This window comes from Poecilia formosa, unplaced genomic scaffold (assembly GCF_000485575.1).
Source record: "Poecilia formosa unplaced genomic scaffold, Poecilia_formosa-5.1.2 Scaffold152, whole genome shotgun sequence".
NCBI classification, from domain to species: Eukaryota; Metazoa; Chordata; class Actinopteri; order Cyprinodontiformes; family Poeciliidae; genus Poecilia; species Poecilia formosa.
In genome coordinates this window covers 1,427,680-1,445,881 of record NW_006800091.1, presented here as the reverse complement: position 1 = coordinate 1,445,881, position 18,202 = coordinate 1,427,680, and the positions used below count along the sequence as shown (strand labels likewise).

At 37.7% G+C, this 18,202-nt stretch overlaps 1 protein-coding gene and 2 long non-coding RNA genes across 4 annotated transcripts in view; 2 read left to right on the top strand and 1 right to left on the bottom strand.

Annotated features, from left to right (window-relative positions):
• The first annotated feature begins 89 nt into the window (after positions 1–89).
• On the top strand, positions 90–2,923 carry LOC103146130 (uncharacterized). Its single transcript, XR_477089.2, has 3 exons — positions 90–379; positions 1,268–1,366; positions 2,549–2,923. It is a non-coding gene; the product is annotated as an uncharacterized LOC103146130 (long non-coding RNA).
• A 4,416-nt stretch (positions 2,924–7,339) lies between these two features.
• Positions 7,340–18,202, top strand: part of LOC107837569 (uncharacterized) — an 11,853-nt gene continuing 990 nt past the window's right edge. Inside the window, exon 1 of the long non-coding RNA XR_001663590.1 lies at positions 7,340–7,398. This is a non-coding gene — a long non-coding RNA (uncharacterized LOC107837569). The remainder of the gene's footprint in view (positions 7,399–18,202) is intronic.
• emsy (EMSY transcriptional repressor, BRCA2 interacting) overlaps positions 13,386–18,202 on the bottom strand; it is a 23,166-nt gene continuing 18,349 nt past the window's right edge. For both annotated transcript variants that reach the window (XM_007563885.2, XM_007563886.2), the window contains exons 18-20: positions 17,139–17,729; positions 15,536–15,934; positions 13,386–14,301 (exon numbers count right to left, since the gene is read on the bottom strand). In XM_007563885.2, the coding sequence (XP_007563947.1) occupies positions 14,119–14,301; positions 15,536–15,934; positions 17,139–17,729 (1,173 nt within the window). In that variant the 3' untranslated portion in view covers positions 13,386–14,118. The remainder of the gene's footprint in view (positions 14,302–15,535; positions 15,935–17,138; positions 17,730–18,202) is intronic.

Here is an 18,202-nt window from a genome sequence, read left to right as displayed (position 1 = left end):
TTCAACACACCTGAGTCAAATAATGAGGTCATTAGCAGGACTCTGGAGAACCTGACTGCACTTAGGAGGTGATTCAGCTGTTGGATTCAAGCGTGTTGGACCAGGGAGACATCTAAGAGTTGACGGCCCTTCAGGACCAGGATTGCCCACACCTGTGTTAAACTATGGGTGACATTTATTCTGCACCCAGAATGAATAGCTGTAGTCCTATTGTAAATAGCTTAAAACCTACTGATGTCCTGCTGCGTGCTTTCTGATCGAAGCCCTGCCATGGTCAGTTAGGAAAATATCAGCAACAGCGTTAACAAAACTATAAAACGGAAACTATGAGTGAAAGTTTTGTTCCGAAGAATCACTTCCTGAAGCGCAAAACGTGAAGGTAGGTGTACAATTTTGACCTTGTTGAGTGGTACGCTGTCAACACGGTGTGTCTTTGACACATGGTGGGTATCAAACATGATTTAATTTAGCAGTTTAGCATTAGCTTGCATTAAATATTACATTTGTATAGCATTTTAGCTATTGTAGAAGTTCTCTAGTGATAGCGCAGCTAACGTTTTAGTTAGCGGTGCCCACAATTACTAGTAAGCTGGTGGCAAAAAAAATGTTCTGGACCATTAAAATATTAAAAAAATTGACCCAAAAGTATCCGAGAACTCGTTTTCGGACCTACAAAAATGTGTTCTTTTCTAACCTAACCTATTTCATTTCGATATGGCATGTTTAATTTCAGGCTGAATTGGTTAAAAAGAAATTAATTCATTGCTGTAAAAGTGAAAAACAAATGTGTGACCTCTGAATGCTTTCAACCTGGAGACAGACCCACAGTAAAAAAATGTTTCGACACAAGCAGTTTAAACAAAATGATTGATTTTATTATCTACATGTTGGCTCCATTTTATATCATTTTGGCAAACTACTTGACCATCATGCTTTGAAGATGATTATCTAGAAAATAATTTTTTAGATATAAGAGAAATAAACTGAAGATACGACAAATTTTTTGGAGACGTTTTGGTTCTGATAAAACTAGAAATTAAGGGGTTGGGTTTGCTTGTGCCATTTTAACTGTGAAATATGAGAAATGGAGAAACTGGTGCACTTCATAGACGGCATCATGAGAAAAGAACATTATGTTGGAATATTGAAGCAACATTTGAAAACCTCAGCTACAAATTTGAAGCTAGGATATAAATGGGTCTTAAAAATAGATTTGGCTCTGCGTCATCACACCTGAACGAGGAAGTGATTCGGTCATTCATTTCAGGTGTGTTGGACTCGCCTGAGGGATGGTTTTGTTGCTGGGCAAAAGCCCTTGACGACAAGAGTTTGACACTCTGATCTACAGCTGTATACTGGTATAAAGGTATGAATGTTATTAGTTTTATATTTCTGAACCTATTTCAATTGCTTTTGCAAGAAGCTGTCTATACTTTGCCTGGGAATTTAGTAATGTATTACCTCCTGATGTTAATACAAAACATTCAAAACAGAGGTACTTTTTTAGCTGTCGGTTTCACTTTGCGGTGCTGCATTTGAGTGGCTTGTTTTAAATGGGAAAATTGTAAACTTACCACTGTGATGTTGCTCTGTATCAGTTTACAGAAGGTGATTTCCCTAGATAACAGTGACATTGTGTTTGAATACATTACAGGCTTATGAGGAACATGGTTCATGCTAATTAGGTCAGTATAACTTCCCCTTGACTGGAAAGGTCTGCAAATTACAAATTTGTTTTCATAATTCAGGCCTACAATTACTCTTTTCAGATCCACCTTTTCATCGGAACGCGTTTCATTTAAATACATTTGGAGCTTATCATGCTAGTAATTAGGACTGCAACTAATGATTATTTCAGCAATTATTTATGATTTTACCAATTATTCTAAGAAAAAATTAGGACACTCTGCATTATTTAAACACTTTCTTATACAATATTGGAAATACGTTAAAATATGTAAATAAATAATTCCTTGTTAAATAAGACAATCAACCAGATGTCTAAAATGCAATAACAGGAAAGGAAAGGATGCATCTTCAGCTAGACAAATATCTTGTGAAACTTTCAACCCCTTCTGATTATTTTTTTGATTGATTAATAATTGGATTGCAAAAGTTGTTTAATAGAAGATATTTTTTTCAGAATTTGAACCAGGTGAAGCTAAAAATGTCACTTGAGGAGTTCTGTTTAGAAAACATACAAAGAAGGGCTTTTTTTCTCAGATGCAAAATGTTGCATCTAAGAAATAAATGAAATCTTCAGCCAAAATCTTTAGTTTTGACTCATTTCTGCTCTGATTATGTCCTTTTAGCAAATTACCTTTTTGAATCTGCATACTCCAGTTAACGATTAATCAAATAGTTGACGATTATTTCAACTAACCGTATCAGACCCAACCTGTAATGTCTGGAAACAATGCAAAACCTTTAACCCCACAGAAAAGTTTGATTTACTAAATAAAGGTTAATGTTTTAATGCTAAACCTATTGAACTGTTTTTAATGTAACATTTCTGCCCTGATGGCCTTCTTCTCTCTGTTTTCTGCAGAGTTTCGCTTTTAAGAAATGAAAAAGCTCTGTTGTTCATGAGTGGCTTTATCTGGACTGTCAAACAAAAAGCTTTCACCGTCGGTGAGTCAGACCCTCCACCCGCTTCGCCTCCCCGGAGACACTTACTGGGCCTAATGTACAGTCCAGGGTGGTACAGGAAATCATCAACCAGCCATCCTGTTTCACATCGGTGAAGGGAAAACGACTCTTAATGACTGTCAGGGCGAAGAGCTTCGTTAGAAAACCGGCTTTCATGTGAATAGAAAAACATGTTTGGGTTATGTCTTATTTTCCAGATGCGGTGATGCAGTCAGAATGTTTGATGGTTAAATAACAGCATTTAAAATAGGATCTTTAGCTACAAAACAAAAAACACTGTCTGGGTGTATGTTTTCCTTCTTTCTTTGTGGAGCTTTGGGAAATACTGGCAGTGATCTGGATCTGTTTTATCTGGACCTGTCTAGACTGTGTTTATGAGTAATGATCATTCCTCTTTGCAAACTCAATTAACAAACACAGGGAATTTTGTGGTGTTCATTCAGTTTCACACAGCAGTGCTACTCCTTTTTAATTCACTATTGCACAACCACAAAATAATTTCTAAGTGATGAGCTACAAGACATGGGTTCACCGCTTGTTGGAAGCCGAAACCTCAGAGGTTTGCTGGTTCGTTGAGTTTGTCCTGCGGTGTGGCTTTCAGTCACTTATGCAGTTTTCATCTCATCCCCGCAAGGTTTTTATACCAAAACCTCAAAAAAACAAACTAACAAAAATAGGCTCTCCCAGGCCATAACACAGTTGGCGCTTGATTTACTTCTGTCAGGTGGATATAATAGGTATTTCTATGGGGGTAAAATGATGACAGCTTTAAATAAACCTGAAAGAAAACTGAAAAATATAGGTAGAGATGAAAATATTGGGTGGTTTCCTCAGAGCTCTTGTCCTGGTGGGCTAGGCTACTGTTTAAATGCATTTGTGTAACACATTTCAAAGTGATTTACGTGATTAAAAACATAATACAGAAACCAATTATAAAACATCAATAAACATTTTGTCAAGTGAAAGAGAACCAGAGCAGCTGAAAATGTAACAAATGTTGCAAATTTGGTCCCAAATCCATTCGAATCTCAGACTATCAACACCCATGTGAGCGTTCTGGATCAGCTGCAGCTGTCTGATCTTTTTTTTTTTTAGGCAGGTACTGCAGTAATCAATGTGACTAAAGATAAATCATGGATGAGTTTCTCTAGATCTTGCTGGGACATAAATCCTGGAAATGTTCTTCAGGTGATAGGAGGCCGACTTTGTAACGGTCTTCTTGTTGCTCTGAAGGCTCAGGTCAGAGTTCATCACCACACCCAGATTTCATTCTGATTTCTAGTTGTAATAATAACTATTCATTTATTAACTATTTATTTATTAAATAACTGAAGTAATAACTGAATCTGTGTGACTGCAGATTGTTCCTCTTTAGGTCCAAAGATGATAACTTCTCTTTGTTTCTGTTCACAGCTGGAGAAACTCACGGCACCTCTGTACACTGATCTGAAACTATTGGGCTGCAGTTATCCTTTATTAATTAGTGACATGTATGCATGCAGTTTGTTACTGTGTTTTTTCTGTTCTCTTTTTCTCTCTGCAGGTTTAGGAGATTTGTAAGGTGGTCACCCTTCTTTCTCTCCTTTGTCCTTGTATCCCTCTTTCCCTTTAATGTTTTGTCCCAACATTCTTCCTTCATTTTCTTTATTCCCTTTCTTTTCCACTTCTGGCAACAACAAGTAGACTCCTACATTGCACAAATAATTGTCTTAACGCATCAACGGAGACTAAATGCATCCAAACAAACTGTAGAAACTAACAGAAAATTATTTCCTTTTGGACTTTGTTCCCAATAAATGAGCTAGTGGTAGATCAAACTAGACCTCTGCTCTGCAGAATCTGGGTATTTTTCCAGCACTAGGTCCTCTGGTCCGCAGGGACAACTTGGTTCACAAGCTCTCTGAATTACAACCATGTTTATCCCAAACCAAATCTGCAGCATACACACCAGATTGGAGAAACGAAAACAGAGTTCAGGTGGTGTTTTACCAGCTTTCACAGCTGTTCTGCTCCACTCAAAGGCATCATCTCCTGTCTTTCAAAGGACGTCTTCCTGTTTGCATAAAATCCCACCACCTTTTTCTTTTTTCAAATTAGTTGTTTATTAGATGAACAACGATAGAATCAGAGGAAGTGAATGGAAAATATTTGTGGTTCTCAAATTGGAAACAGACCTCAGTGACTTTTCCTCTCCTCTGTGAGCGGGCAGTGAATCATAATTAAACCTGGACTTCTGGTTTGGTCCTGCTGAGATCAGAAGAACTGTGCTGTAAGAGGAAACTGGATCAAAGGAGTCACTGCTGACTCAGGCGCTGGCCCATCATTAGAGTAGAAAGTGAGAAATTACTCTGAGCATCTGGGAAAAACACTTCAATTTCCTTTTAAGGAAATAAAAATGAATCTTCTCAGATATTCCAATGTTTTAAATTAACCTAAAAATTAAATTTTCTGCTACAAGATGAAAATCTGTCGGTCTTGTTCTGTTGCTGAACAAATAGACTGAAAAAGTTTGACCGTTATTTACTTAAAATTACAAAAAGTGATAATATAACAGAGTAGATTTTAGACTTTAAGTAAAACTACTGATTTAATTAAGTAAACTTAAAACCATTAAATAGACAATGATATCACTGATTAAAATGTTGGATTTACTAATATTACAATGTTGATTAAATCCATCTATTGATTCTTTTTTTTGTTTTGATATTGATATTTACTAATTTCGAGGATAAAAATTATGCTTTCTTTCTAAATATCCAGATAAAAATAATTTGGATTCAATAAATGAGTTACATCAAGTAGTTAATTGAAACAATGTTTCTTAAGTCAGCACATTATAACTGCTATTGTTATTCAATGTTTACATAAATTAATTGTTCAAATCACCTTTGAATTGGTACCACAGGCCCTAAAATCTACTTATTGTTATTGATTCTCTTGTTTGAACTTTTTTTCTTGTATGTTGAATCTGTTATCATGCTTTCTTTTTCAAAGACTTCGTTGAAAGTCATTTAAAGCTGCACTATCAACTTTTAAAATAGGATTAAACTCTGTGTATGTGGAATCAATTTTAACATATCTACTGCTGGATTGTTCTATACTGATTTCATTATATTGTTCTATAGTAAAAAATTCTTTTTACTAAAATTAATAGATGTTCAAGTCATTTTTTAAAAATTAGTCATTTCTAAACTGAAAAAATGTATTTGTTGAATAACGCATCCAGTATTTGTGACGATGCTACTTTTCCCTCAGATGGAAAAGATTATATCTTTTGAAAAATTGTTTTAGTTAAAACTACAAGCTTGACCTCATGATGGAGTTAAATCCAGCCTCTGGTTTGATCGTCATGGAGCATGAATCTACAGATGTGGAGGATAAACAGTCTTATTTTCACAATCTCTAACCTGTTATCTCTGTAACTTTGCCCTAAAGTAGCTACAGCTTTAATATATTTACATTATCATCATTCCTTCTGCTGCTCAAACAAATCCTTGCTGCATTCAAGTCATACCAGAGCATGTTCATGTAAATATAACATGCAATCCAGCCCATTTTTTCTGTTTCTGTTTCATGTCAAGAAACCATCATCTGAAGAAGCTTTTTGTTGTAGATGAATGATCCTATTGCTCTCCATCTTCAGAGGTTGACTGAACCTCCATGATCTCCAGCGTTAGTGAAACTGCATGCAGATCACATCTTATTTCTCATCTTCAGTAACCCCAGCACTCCCACAGAGCACTTACTGTCCCCATTTATCAGTAAAGATCATGAGAAAGGTCAGAGGTCAGCCTGACTTCCTGCAGGAACATTAATCTGATTGTCTCGTATGGATTCTGCATTAAGTCTCACGTTGCTCCTGCATCTGAAGCTGTGGAGAAAAAGTATAGAGGGCAGCAGACATAAATAAATCAGGAATCTGCCATCTTGTGCTTCTGCAACAAACTGAAAAAACAACTCTGCAACAAACTCTACTTTGAGCTTCTGCCAAGAACATTGTTTCAGCATTTTAAATGAGCCGGACGCTGATTATAGCTCCTGAGATAAATACAATCTGGGCCAGATTTCTCATTTTATTGTCCATACACAAAACAAGAGGTTTTTTTTTTTATTGCCGAAAAAGGCAAGTAAGAGAGTTATTGCAACACTTGGGCTGGAAAATGAATTTTTTCCTTCAAAGGTAATTTTGATGTTAGCTGATGTTTCTTATTTTCACCTGGAGAAGTGTGTCCAACAGATCTGCCCTGAAGATATCTTAAGTCAAACCAGCAGAACATCTGCAATTTAATCAGATACACAGAGAGATGCCAAAGTATAATAAACCAGGATTGAAGAGAAACATGAGCCTGGAAATTATTTAAAGGGGACCCAGTACACTTACTTTTAAAAAAGTTATAAGTCTGTGGGCTATTAATAAAAAAAAAAAAAAAAAAATTTCCTTTAACTTTTTTTGCACAAAGTAATTCTGTTGAGATTTAACCCACCAAGTTCTGCTTATTTTTAGCTCCTTTAAGGATGAAATGTTTTAAGCCTCTGTCACATTTATGCAAATATGCAAGTTGCTGCTGGCCATGACCTCCAAATCAATGTCTTCATTTTGACATGTGAAAATGACATGTGACATTTTCACATGTCATTTTGACATGTGAAAATGACTGCAGAGATATACAACCATAGATCATTGAAAAACAGAAGTTGAGCCTCCTGCACAACCAACAAGAATGCAGCAAGTGGTTTCTTGGGTGGTAAGTCGGCAACAAAACACCCATCTTTTCCAGCAGCCATTGTACAGTAAAACTAGCTGAACAAATGCGTTTGTTTTCTAATAATGAAGTGGGTGACTTAAAAATATTTTGGTTTCCAGATGCCCAAAAATATCAACTTATTGCCAGAGAACAGCAGGATCTTTTTTTAAGCACTTGGACTTTTTTTTTGAAACAGTAGAAGCCCAAATGGTTGCACAAAATGTGAGCAAAAAGTCAATTTTGAATAAGGAATTGATCTAAAGCTAATCTGAGCTGAATTTTTTTTTTTAGCACTGTACATTTGATTTTGGTGCATGTAATAGAGAAACTGAGAATTCTGTACATAAATTTAGCAATTAAGTAAACTGCTACTACTAAAGTTGTAGTTTAAAAACTGAGCTGTAGGGTTTCTTTTTGTCTGCTACAGAAACCAAGAGCAGTAATGCATAGAAAAATACTACTGACACCACTTAGAGTTGAACTATTTATCTCATAATCTAGAGATAATAAAACTTGTTTTCCCAAGATAATGGGTAAATATTGTTCGTGAATTTGACCTAGAAACCAGGACAGAGGAGCAGAAGATGTCACATCAAGGAACATTTCTCACTGATTGTACCAAAGTGATATTAAAAACACTAAAACTGGCCATTGTGATAAGTTAATCATCTGGTTATCTCCAAACAAGTTTGTTTTCTTGTTTAAAATCCAACACATTGATTTTGTTTTAAACAACATATTTTATCTGTTTTATATTTTTTCTTATGTTGTAAAATTGTTCTTCCTGTTCAGTCTTTTTGTTTTGAGAAACTCGTGTGTTTTTTTATTTTTTATTGAATTGATTACTTCAACAGAGTCTTCACTGGTCTGAATGAACACCACCAGGACAATGGATCATATTGGAGCCAGATCTTCACTGCTCTGGCTTCCTGTTTTTAAAAGATTACATTTTAACCCTTGTGCGTGTGAGGACTGAGGCAATCATAGAGGACAATGGCAAATGATACAAGTTTTACGTGTGTGGGGTCGGTTGGACCACATTTCTACATACAAGGGTTAAAACTCTGCTGTTGGTCCATGAGCCACTAAATGGTTGTGGGCCAAAATACATACGTCATTGACGTGCGACAAGCATAATTCTGCAGCAGAAGAAGCTAACGTGGTAAATCCAGACGCAAATAATGACTGAAAATTATAATTATGAAAACACATCACTGGTCTGGTTCTGACTACACATCCAAACAGACTTCTCTACAGAAGTTTCAATCAGTGCTCCAATGAAGGCCATTGGTATTAGCTGTGCTTGTTTCTTTATTAGCTTCCTTCGTCTCATGATCTTGTGGCGATACCGTCAACTGCCACTGTTGAAAACTATAACATTGATCCATAGACGTCAGCGCCCATTATTATTTCCGTAAACTGAGCACTGCTGTATGATGTCTACGTAATTAGATCCTGAAATAAGTATTTTTAATGTTAATTCTGACTTATGAGGTTCATTCAGATTTGGCTGAATAACAATGAGAAGACCATGTCGTGATTCCATTAAAACCTGCCCAATAGGAAGTGCATCTAAAAGCAGTTGTATTCACTGCTCAAGTGAATAAACCGTCATATTTCATTGTTGAAGAACAAAGATATGAGTATAAAAGCTATGACAAGCAAGGAAAATTAAGGGACCCCTGTCTTTATTAACCCTTGGGCCCCAATATGACTAAGCCCACCTCTGACTTTCTGAGGAGGGCCAAGCAGCTAATCCTGCACTCAGACAAAAAGAAAGTAAATCAAGTCAACTAAAGCTGGAGGAATGCTGCTCTAGCCCCCATGATAAATGGCAGACCTGCTGGAGGAAACTCCTACTCGATTCTGTGATCCGGTTCACCCATAAACCTTCCTGCAGAGTAACAGACCACCAAACGCCAAACTGTCTCCAGCTGTATTTTACCTGCGAGACATTTTAATCTACTTGTCAAGCCTGAACGTTTTTGTAATTTATTAATGTATCGTATGATACACCAACACGCCGTTGCTTTATTCGCTCTCACATGTTCAGAAACTCACCATACAGTTGGTAACTCAACACACAATGTAGCCCTGATGTTGTTCTCCTGTTGGCTGTTTCGTTTCTTTGGAAATGCAGACATATAATAGTTTCTTTATTAATCTAAATAATTGTTTAGCACACACTGCAGCATGAGTAACTGCATTAGTTTCACACTAAACTAAAAGCACATCTATTGGTGTAAATCTTAAAGAACCTTAATGGCTATGTTTTCTAATTAAATTTTACTTTTAAACTACCTACAGATTTTATGATTTATTTAGTTAATTTAATCATTCAGTGGCATCAGAATCGGTAAAGCAGCATTACTGTAGGAAGATTACTTTTCTTTCTCTTTTTGACTGTTTTACTCAGGAAATAAAAAAACATTTTATATTATCAATAGAATATATTTGAATGTATTTGATTGGGTATTTCAGATAAATTCAACAGTAATTTTTTTTAATTTCTCATAAATCGAGAGAATTTTGTTGTCATGCTCACATTTTGTCACAATATAACCACAAATGTCAATATATTTAATTGGAATTTCATGTTCGATTAACACTGAATAAAATTGCAAACGTGTGACATGAAAGGATGAAACTGTTTTTACAAAATTTAAAAAACAGGAAATTAAATGCATTTGTATGTGTGCAATATAGGCATGCTGTGTTAATACATCATTGACTCAACTTTTGTGACACTTCCAGCTGCAAATGTTTACCAATCTTTTTGTCTTGTTCAGATGAGTCAGCAGCAGTGTGCGTAAACTGCGATGTTCTGTCAGACTCAGTCATCGTTTTCCAAGCAGGGGTTCAGGGCTGCAGGCTGATAAGTCAGCATGCTCCTAAATAAAGCCACATGTGTGCAGGTTGAGGTCAACCCATCAGCCTCTGCAGTCTGGATCACTTTCAGCTTGAGGAGGAAAAACGCCGGCATGTAGTGTGCAGTGAGGTTTTTACAAGAAAGCTGAGACAACAAACCTCTGACAGCAAGCTCACAGTCTCCAACCATTATGAACCCCGCTCTCTTCACGGCAGTGAATATGTTTTTATTAGCCTCAGCAGGAGTGCATTCAAGACTTCTTAAATATATTTTTGGCTGCTGAAGCTGATTTCAGGCCAGGTTTAAGTAAATATATGATCCCTAACTGCAGTCTGTTAAACCTCAGTGATTGAAGTTGAAATGAAAAATAGGTGGCAACCAGTTGGACAAAAACTACTCTGCATTTCAAATTAGTTGTCATGTCCTGCAAAAGCAAACTAAGGACCAGTTTTTTATTATTTCCAGATGATATGTTACATTTTTAAGAGTCTGAAAGTTAATTTTTTGAATCTGTTAACTTGATGTCAGAAGTTTTATTAATTTTGGATATTTAAATCAGAAGCCATCACTTTCAGACCTTCAGGGAAATCAACAAAAAACATAAGCAACAAATTCAAATTAAAAATACTTTATTAATCCCAAAGGGAAATAAAGTGAAAGGAGAATTAAATCTAAACCTCTCCCATATGATTCATGTCCTGTTATCTGTTAAATCAAGTCTGAGTAATTTTTTAAAGGGTTTAAATGTAATTTGCACTTACATAGGTTATTGTTGTCTTGTATTAAAACATTTTTGATCTGAAAATTTAAGCCGGACAAAAGAAAAAACATGCAGAGATGCGTCAAGTGTGTTTCTTTCATAAGATGGAGACATTTTTTGTCTTTTTTGGTCAGATATTTAGATGTTTGATATAACTTGCTCAACTTCCCATTTTGATTAAAAATAATACAGCAAGCTTTAAATTCTGACTTTTTTTCATGCACTTTAAATAAAAGATGATCTTCCTTTCTAAATTAAATTTGCTGAGAATCAGTTAAATTATCGTTTTCAGCAACTGGACTTGAACTGATTTTATTGTTTCTTGAAGACATTTCAATTCTCATCAACAAGCTTCTGCAATTGTACTCCAGAAGCAAGAGTATTTGTAGTAAGAACAATGTCACAATAGGGCCATTAGAGGCGACTCATGGGGCATCTAGGATACATGTGATACTGGCTGTTGCCTCTATTCAGCTCAATGTTTGGTTTATTGTTGCTTGACATTCCAAAAACCTCCCTAATGATGCCATGTGAGTCGTTCTGATCTGATGTCCCATGGTTTGAATTACTGAAAAACTCCCAGGAAGATGACTGAGAGCTGCAGATAAGGTGTTGGAAAGATGAAACCTAAAGCCACCTCAACTTGTGTCGGTTTTTCATGAGAGTGAAAACAATGCAAGTCAGGAAAAGGTTGGTTAATCACAAATGAAGTCATCATCACAATTTTCAGCAAAGCTAAGACAACAAGGTAGTTCCTTGATATCGTGTAGCCCTAGTGTTGATCCTCAAATTCGTAATAAAAAGCAATTTAAAATACCCTTGATCAAAAAAAGTCACTGAAACATAACAGAATTTAGACAAAATATAGGTAGAAGTTAAATTTTATCCTAAAAATTAAATCTCTGCGGAGCTGTTACTTTAAATTCAGATGTAGACCAATATTATCTTATAAATTAGACGATTATTGCCAATTTTCTAAAATATCGGCAATTGTGTCAAGATTATATAACACGTACTTAGATATCTTTTTGCTGACAGACGTATATTTGGGCAACAACACAGCCTGCTACTCGTATTCATGTCTATGTTGCCATAACAACCCTCGCGCTCACCTTACGTAACTGAACTCAAGCAGAGGCCTGAGGGAATGGTTGCTGGTTTGTGTGCTAACTTCTGAAAGAAAACGATACAAGTGAAAACGGTGAGCTTATTTTTTTATTTATGTATAGCGGTATATATTTACTTTAGTATGTTTTAAAAGGGTAAAACGCATAACTTTCAGTAGTGGCGAAACTTTTTTTAGCTATAGTTTAGCTAACAATGGCCATTAAAACATTCATGTTAATGAGGTTTTTTTCTCCTGACTACTGCGATGGAGGTGATGTTGACTGTGGACTTCATTAACGCAGCATGTACTTTCAAGAAGGGGAATATAAATAATAAATTATTAAACTTTTTCCCAAATAAGTAAAGCGAGCTTTTATGACGGGATTTTACAGAGGTCTGATTGCTTTCCTTGCCGACTTGTCTTTTGCAGGTATAAAACAAAAGGCAGGCTAACCTAGCGATTGTAACCTGTGGCTCTTAATATCTGGTTAAAACTGATAAAGAACCAGCAAAGTTTTCACATAGAGCTGTAATAATAAATGTCGGTTTTGTACTTTTCCAATTGTACATGTATTGAATTTCCACAACAAAATGGCAGTAAAGGTTTTAGAACTACTTTTTTCTTGTCATACAGCTGGAAACTTCATTTTCCTCAAATAACATACTGTAGAGAAAAATGTATACCACCTTCAAATGTTTGTCTTTATTTTTAAACCTCAACCTTAGTAAAAGTTGTGGTTAATATAAAATTAATATAAAATTTTCTATAGTAGATATTAAAAAGCATAAGCTAGTTTTTCAAGACTAGCTTTATTTAGCTGAACTGAAGGCAAAATTGTTTCTGTGGATTATAAATGTTGCAGAACTGTTCTGCAAAAAAATGGTTGGAACAAGAACAATACATACACAAATATACTGTGCAAAAGAAGATCATTTTCTGATGAGTGCTCAACTATTAAGAGTGTGACAGGATATCTTGCAGGGGCAAAGAGGTCTCAAACTTTTACTTTTAAAGTTGTCACCGCTAGATTAATAAAATGATAAAAGAATTAATAATGTACTGCTTCCACCAGGTTACTGCTGCAGAGGTTTCAAAATTTAGAAAGCCAAAATGAAAAATCATAGGCTGAACAAAATATCCTTGAACGTCCACAAGGATCTTGGCAATAGAAACGCTCGTGCAAGTCGACCTCTGGGTAAAACTTTCTGCTTTTGCCTTTTATATGTGAAAATAAATGGATCATTTAAAACAAACTAAGGATTTATTCAGCTGATTTATTGTGCAGATTAAATGATTTCTCACAGCTAGTCCTCTATTTTGAAAAAGTAGAAAAGAAATGCAGCTGAAACACACTATACCAAGACAAATGTATACCTTCTCACTGCAGCTTTTTTTCCTTCACCTCAACAACAAAACGATGGTACAATCAATCGCTTGTTTCTTCTTGTTTGTGTAAAACATCAGTTGGACAGAACCTGTGCTCCAGGCCTCTTTCTGGATCTGCTTTGAGTCTCTGAATTAAATTCGCTCCAGCTTTGTTCCCTTTTCTGAATCCTTAAATCCCAAACGTGTCGGAAAGTTTATGGTTACAAATTCAGTCAGGATAAAAATACAGTTTATCTGATGAGAAAGGAGTCGCTTTGGACTGCTGTCAACACAAATACAGTATATGTTTCTGAAATGATGCAAAGTGGACCCAAATATTCTGAAAAGCTCCAGGTTATAAATGTGTAAAGGTCTCAAAGTCCTGCGGGTAAGTTGACACGCTGGAACGTTTTCCAGCTGTTCTGAACTAAAGCTAATCCTTTCACCTCGCTCACATGTTCAGCAATAAAAACCACATGGGCCGTTAGCTGTGGAGAGAAAAGACTAACAAACTAATATTTTACAAGAAAAAACTAAATGGTCTGCTGGGTCTGAGCTGGAAATGGATAATCAGTCTGCTGGTTGAAAGTGAAGAAGTGCCGGAGTCCCTGCCTCAGAGCATCTACGGCTGCTCTGCGGGGCTGGCAGCCGCGGCCTCATCATTGCTGCTGTCCACCTCCTGCTCCATGGGGCTGTCCTCCTCCAGCTGCTGGCTGGTGTAGTTGGTGATCTCCAGGAAGCCGCTGGGCTCCACCACAACGTTAGACTGGCTGGAGTCTGGCAGGATGGAGAACTGAGGGATCACCTGTATGGATCACAGAGGCTCCAGTTCAGGATCTGCCAACAGCAACCATGAGCTAACACTGACTTTCTGCTTTCATGGTGCAAAATTAAACTGAGACTACCATCAATTTTTCTGTAAACAATTAAAACTTTTCATGACTCATATCAGGATTTCTCTTGGTTGCCATCACTATGAATTTATGGCAGATATTTCTACATGCTGAATCTGGAACTTGGAAGAACCAGAGGATGAACGGCTAACAGTTGGATGGTTGAATGGTTTGATGGTTGGATGAATAGTCAAATGGAGGAAAAACATTTATGTGGGTAGATGGTCAGATGGACTGAAGGACAGAAACATGGATGAATGTTCCATGGTCATTCATTAATAGTTGGAAAGATGGATTGATAGACATCAGGATGTTTGAGAAACAATTTGATGAATGGATGGGGAGATTGAACAATATTTGGATGGATGCAAAGATGACAGGATGGATGAAGGACAGAATGAGGAGTGGATGATTAAACAGTTGTCTTAATGAAAAATTAGACTGATAGATGGCAGGATGGATGTAGAATGTAGGACAGTTGGATGGATGGAGAGCAAGATGGATTAGATGGACTGGTTCACAGAAGAATATTTGGATGTTGTAAACAGTTGGACTGACCTATGGGTGAACCAATGGATGGATAGATGGCAGGGTGCTGGGAGAATGAGTGGATGGATGGATGTCTAGTTAGTTATTTGGATGGATGAAAGACTGAATGATTAATAAATGACTTGTTTTAACCTTTGTTTATCCACAATTCAATTAATAACAGTTGAAAAGTTATGGGAGACAGCAGAAGGAAAACAAGTCTAGCTTTTACCTCAAAAATACATTTTATGAACTAAAAAGAAAACACTTGTTGGATGAATCTTATTTGACAAAAGGGGGACAAATTAACTGCTTAAGAAATGTCCGAATGATTTTTGATGATGGTTTGCTATGAAACATGGTTGACATTTGGTACCGAGATGATCATTTAAAAAAAAGTGAGCTGAGCTTTTATTTTTACACTGCATCTATAAACACTTCTTCTGCCATCTCTACAGTACAACATGATTTATCTGCAGCCAGCCTTCCCAGTCAGCATCGTAGCTACCTGACTGTTTTCTACAAGGTTTCCGTGAAGAAGTCAGTATGTGACAGACATGCTGACAGGCTCCGGCTGGGTGATTTATTACCTGCGCCGCTCAGTAACCAGAAACTCACCTCGATGACCTCCAGGTCGTCCTTGCTGCTCTGTGCTGCCAGGCCCTGCACGCAGCTGAACTGCTGGGGCTTGGGGTGGCGAATGCTGGCCCCGGAGCTGCTGATGAACTGACCCGAGTCCAGCGTCCCTGACACGGACTGGACGTCCAGGGTCTTCCCCAGAGGGCCGCGGTCACTGGAGGAATCCACCACCATGGGCTCCGTGCTGGGGTCGATCTCTGCCTCCATCATGGAGATCTTGAGGATGTCTGACACCGATGGCTTGTCCCCTGAAGGTCCTGAGCTGGACTCCGGCAGCAGCTTGGCAGCCGCCTCGCCGCTGCTGAACACCGGCGTAGGGTGGTGGGAGCTGCCAAAGGTGATCTTGGTGACGGTGGCACTCTGAGTGATGATTGGCTGCTGTGGTAGAGACATTTAGGATCAGACACACCACGTTAGTTTATTACATTACAGTGATACTGTACCTAAATTGGTGAGGAATGAGGGTCTAAAATATTGGTATTGCTGCAAATATGGCTGAAAAATGTAGCACGATAGAAGTGTTTCATATCAATAGATAACTTGATTTGTTTTTTGTTTGAAATATATGAAATACTACTAAACTGGGGCGTGACACTTCCTGTTTTATCCAAATTTTCCACTCCACCCTGTTTGTTTTTTACTTTTAAGCAGTTATAAGGCATGGTGGCGAAACTTGGAACCGTTACCGTACAAGTTACTCAACAGGTTGTTGCTAGGCAACCAAAGAGTAAGTTAGTTGGTGCCACCAATCTTTCTTAGCTGATAAAATTGGTGGCACCAGCAATGCTGAGCACATCATTGCTTTAGTGAAGGTTTGATAATTTGTAGCAAAGGTTTTACCTGCAGCTAAAAAATACTTCTAACATCAACACGTGAAAGTTCAGCCTTATCATCTCTACTTATCAATACACTGTAGAGCTGATCGGGTGACTATTTATTACCATTTATAAATTATTGTATTAAGAGATTAATTCCACATTTACAGACAAATGCAAAATATGCTTTATTTGTACAGTTTTGGCTTAATCACTACTCTTTTTGAATCTGTATATTTACAGTTAATGATTGATTACGATATTAGTTGACAATTATTTCAATAATCAATTCATCACAATTAATCATTCAGCTGTAGTCTTTATAATGCTGGTTGTTATCTATTAAAACAATGAGGCCTTCACATAACAGCTGTTTTTCTATTTACTATTAACATTGGAAGATAATTGTTTTTATTTAGGGGTATCAGAGTTGAGGGAATCAATGCACTCTAATATTCAGAGTTTTATTTGGGAGGAAAAAAGTTAAACCATCTGTTTCACATCACAATTATTTACTTCTGTGTCGGTTTACTCCTTACTTCCTAATAAGATACATTGCATTTTGTGGTTGTAGCAAAACAATGTTGTATAACAAGGCCATAAATTTCTCCCAAGTTTCCGATTCCAGATAAAGATGAAAAGGATTTATTGTTTTCAGCAGGAAGCTAGGGAAACTCCAGCACCGTGACACACACACCGCTCGCCTCACGTGACTCTAATGAATGTAAATATGTGCGGCTGTCAGCTGCCTCTGGGAATTCACTCACCTGGCTGGAGGCGGGCTTCTCTGTGCTGACTGGGTGGTGTGCCTGCAGTGGTGGCGGGTGTGACATTGGGGCATGCAGAGGCCTGTGGTGGGACGACGGCGCTTGCTGCAGCTTCGGGAGCTGTGGTGTAACCGGGGTCTTGGTTGGTGTGGTGGGGGTCGGAGTCTTCGCCGCGTTTTGGGTCGGTACGGTCACCGCTCTGTCTTTGTGAGGGCTTAGAGACGAAGGTTGAGGTTTGGGCGCGGTCTGATCCTGTGGTTTGGGGATTTTCTTAATGAGAGGAGGAGTTGACGAAGACGAGGAAGGTTGGCTGATCTGAGGTTTGCTTTGCAGCTGTGGGGGCGGTGGTGGTGGCAGCTGCTGCTGCTGCTGCTGCTGGGTCGGGGAGGAGACGGGGCGACTCGGCTCAGCTTCTGCCTGGCTCACGAGCAGCGGTGGCGGTGGCTGAGCTGCTGCAGGTTGAGTTGGTGGGTTGACTGGATCGGAGGGAGCCTTGTTGGAGCGGTAGAACAAACCGGTCTGGGGGTCCAGAGTGTCGCCTTCCAGCTCTGCCACCTCTACCACTGGCTCCGTTTTGCCATGATCTGCAGGCTGAAAACAAGCAACCAGACTCGTAAATAAACAAGAAGCAATCAAATATTACCGTTTTAAAAATGCTAGCCATCCCCATATTTGATAGTCAATTATCCAGACTAGGGGGCTTAAAGTTTTATCAAAATATTTTATGGTACTATTATAATAACTTAATTTAAAAAAAAACTATTAATGCTTTGTAACTTTGGTTGTGACTGCATGGCACAGCAATCATAACCACACAAACACTTTTAGAGAAACAAACCCATTTGTATTCTGCTTTTTTAGGACACTAGTTGGATCACTAAACTGCACACAGTAACTGTATTTAATCAGATTTTCAAATTTATTGGTATTCATCGATACACTCATTGTTTTATGAGATACACTCCAACCAGTGGCACCCCCAAAAGTGGCTGGGGGGCTTGGGCCCCCTCTTTAAAAATGCTGGTCATCCCCAGAAAAGCATGTTTATGATGTAGAGAGGCATT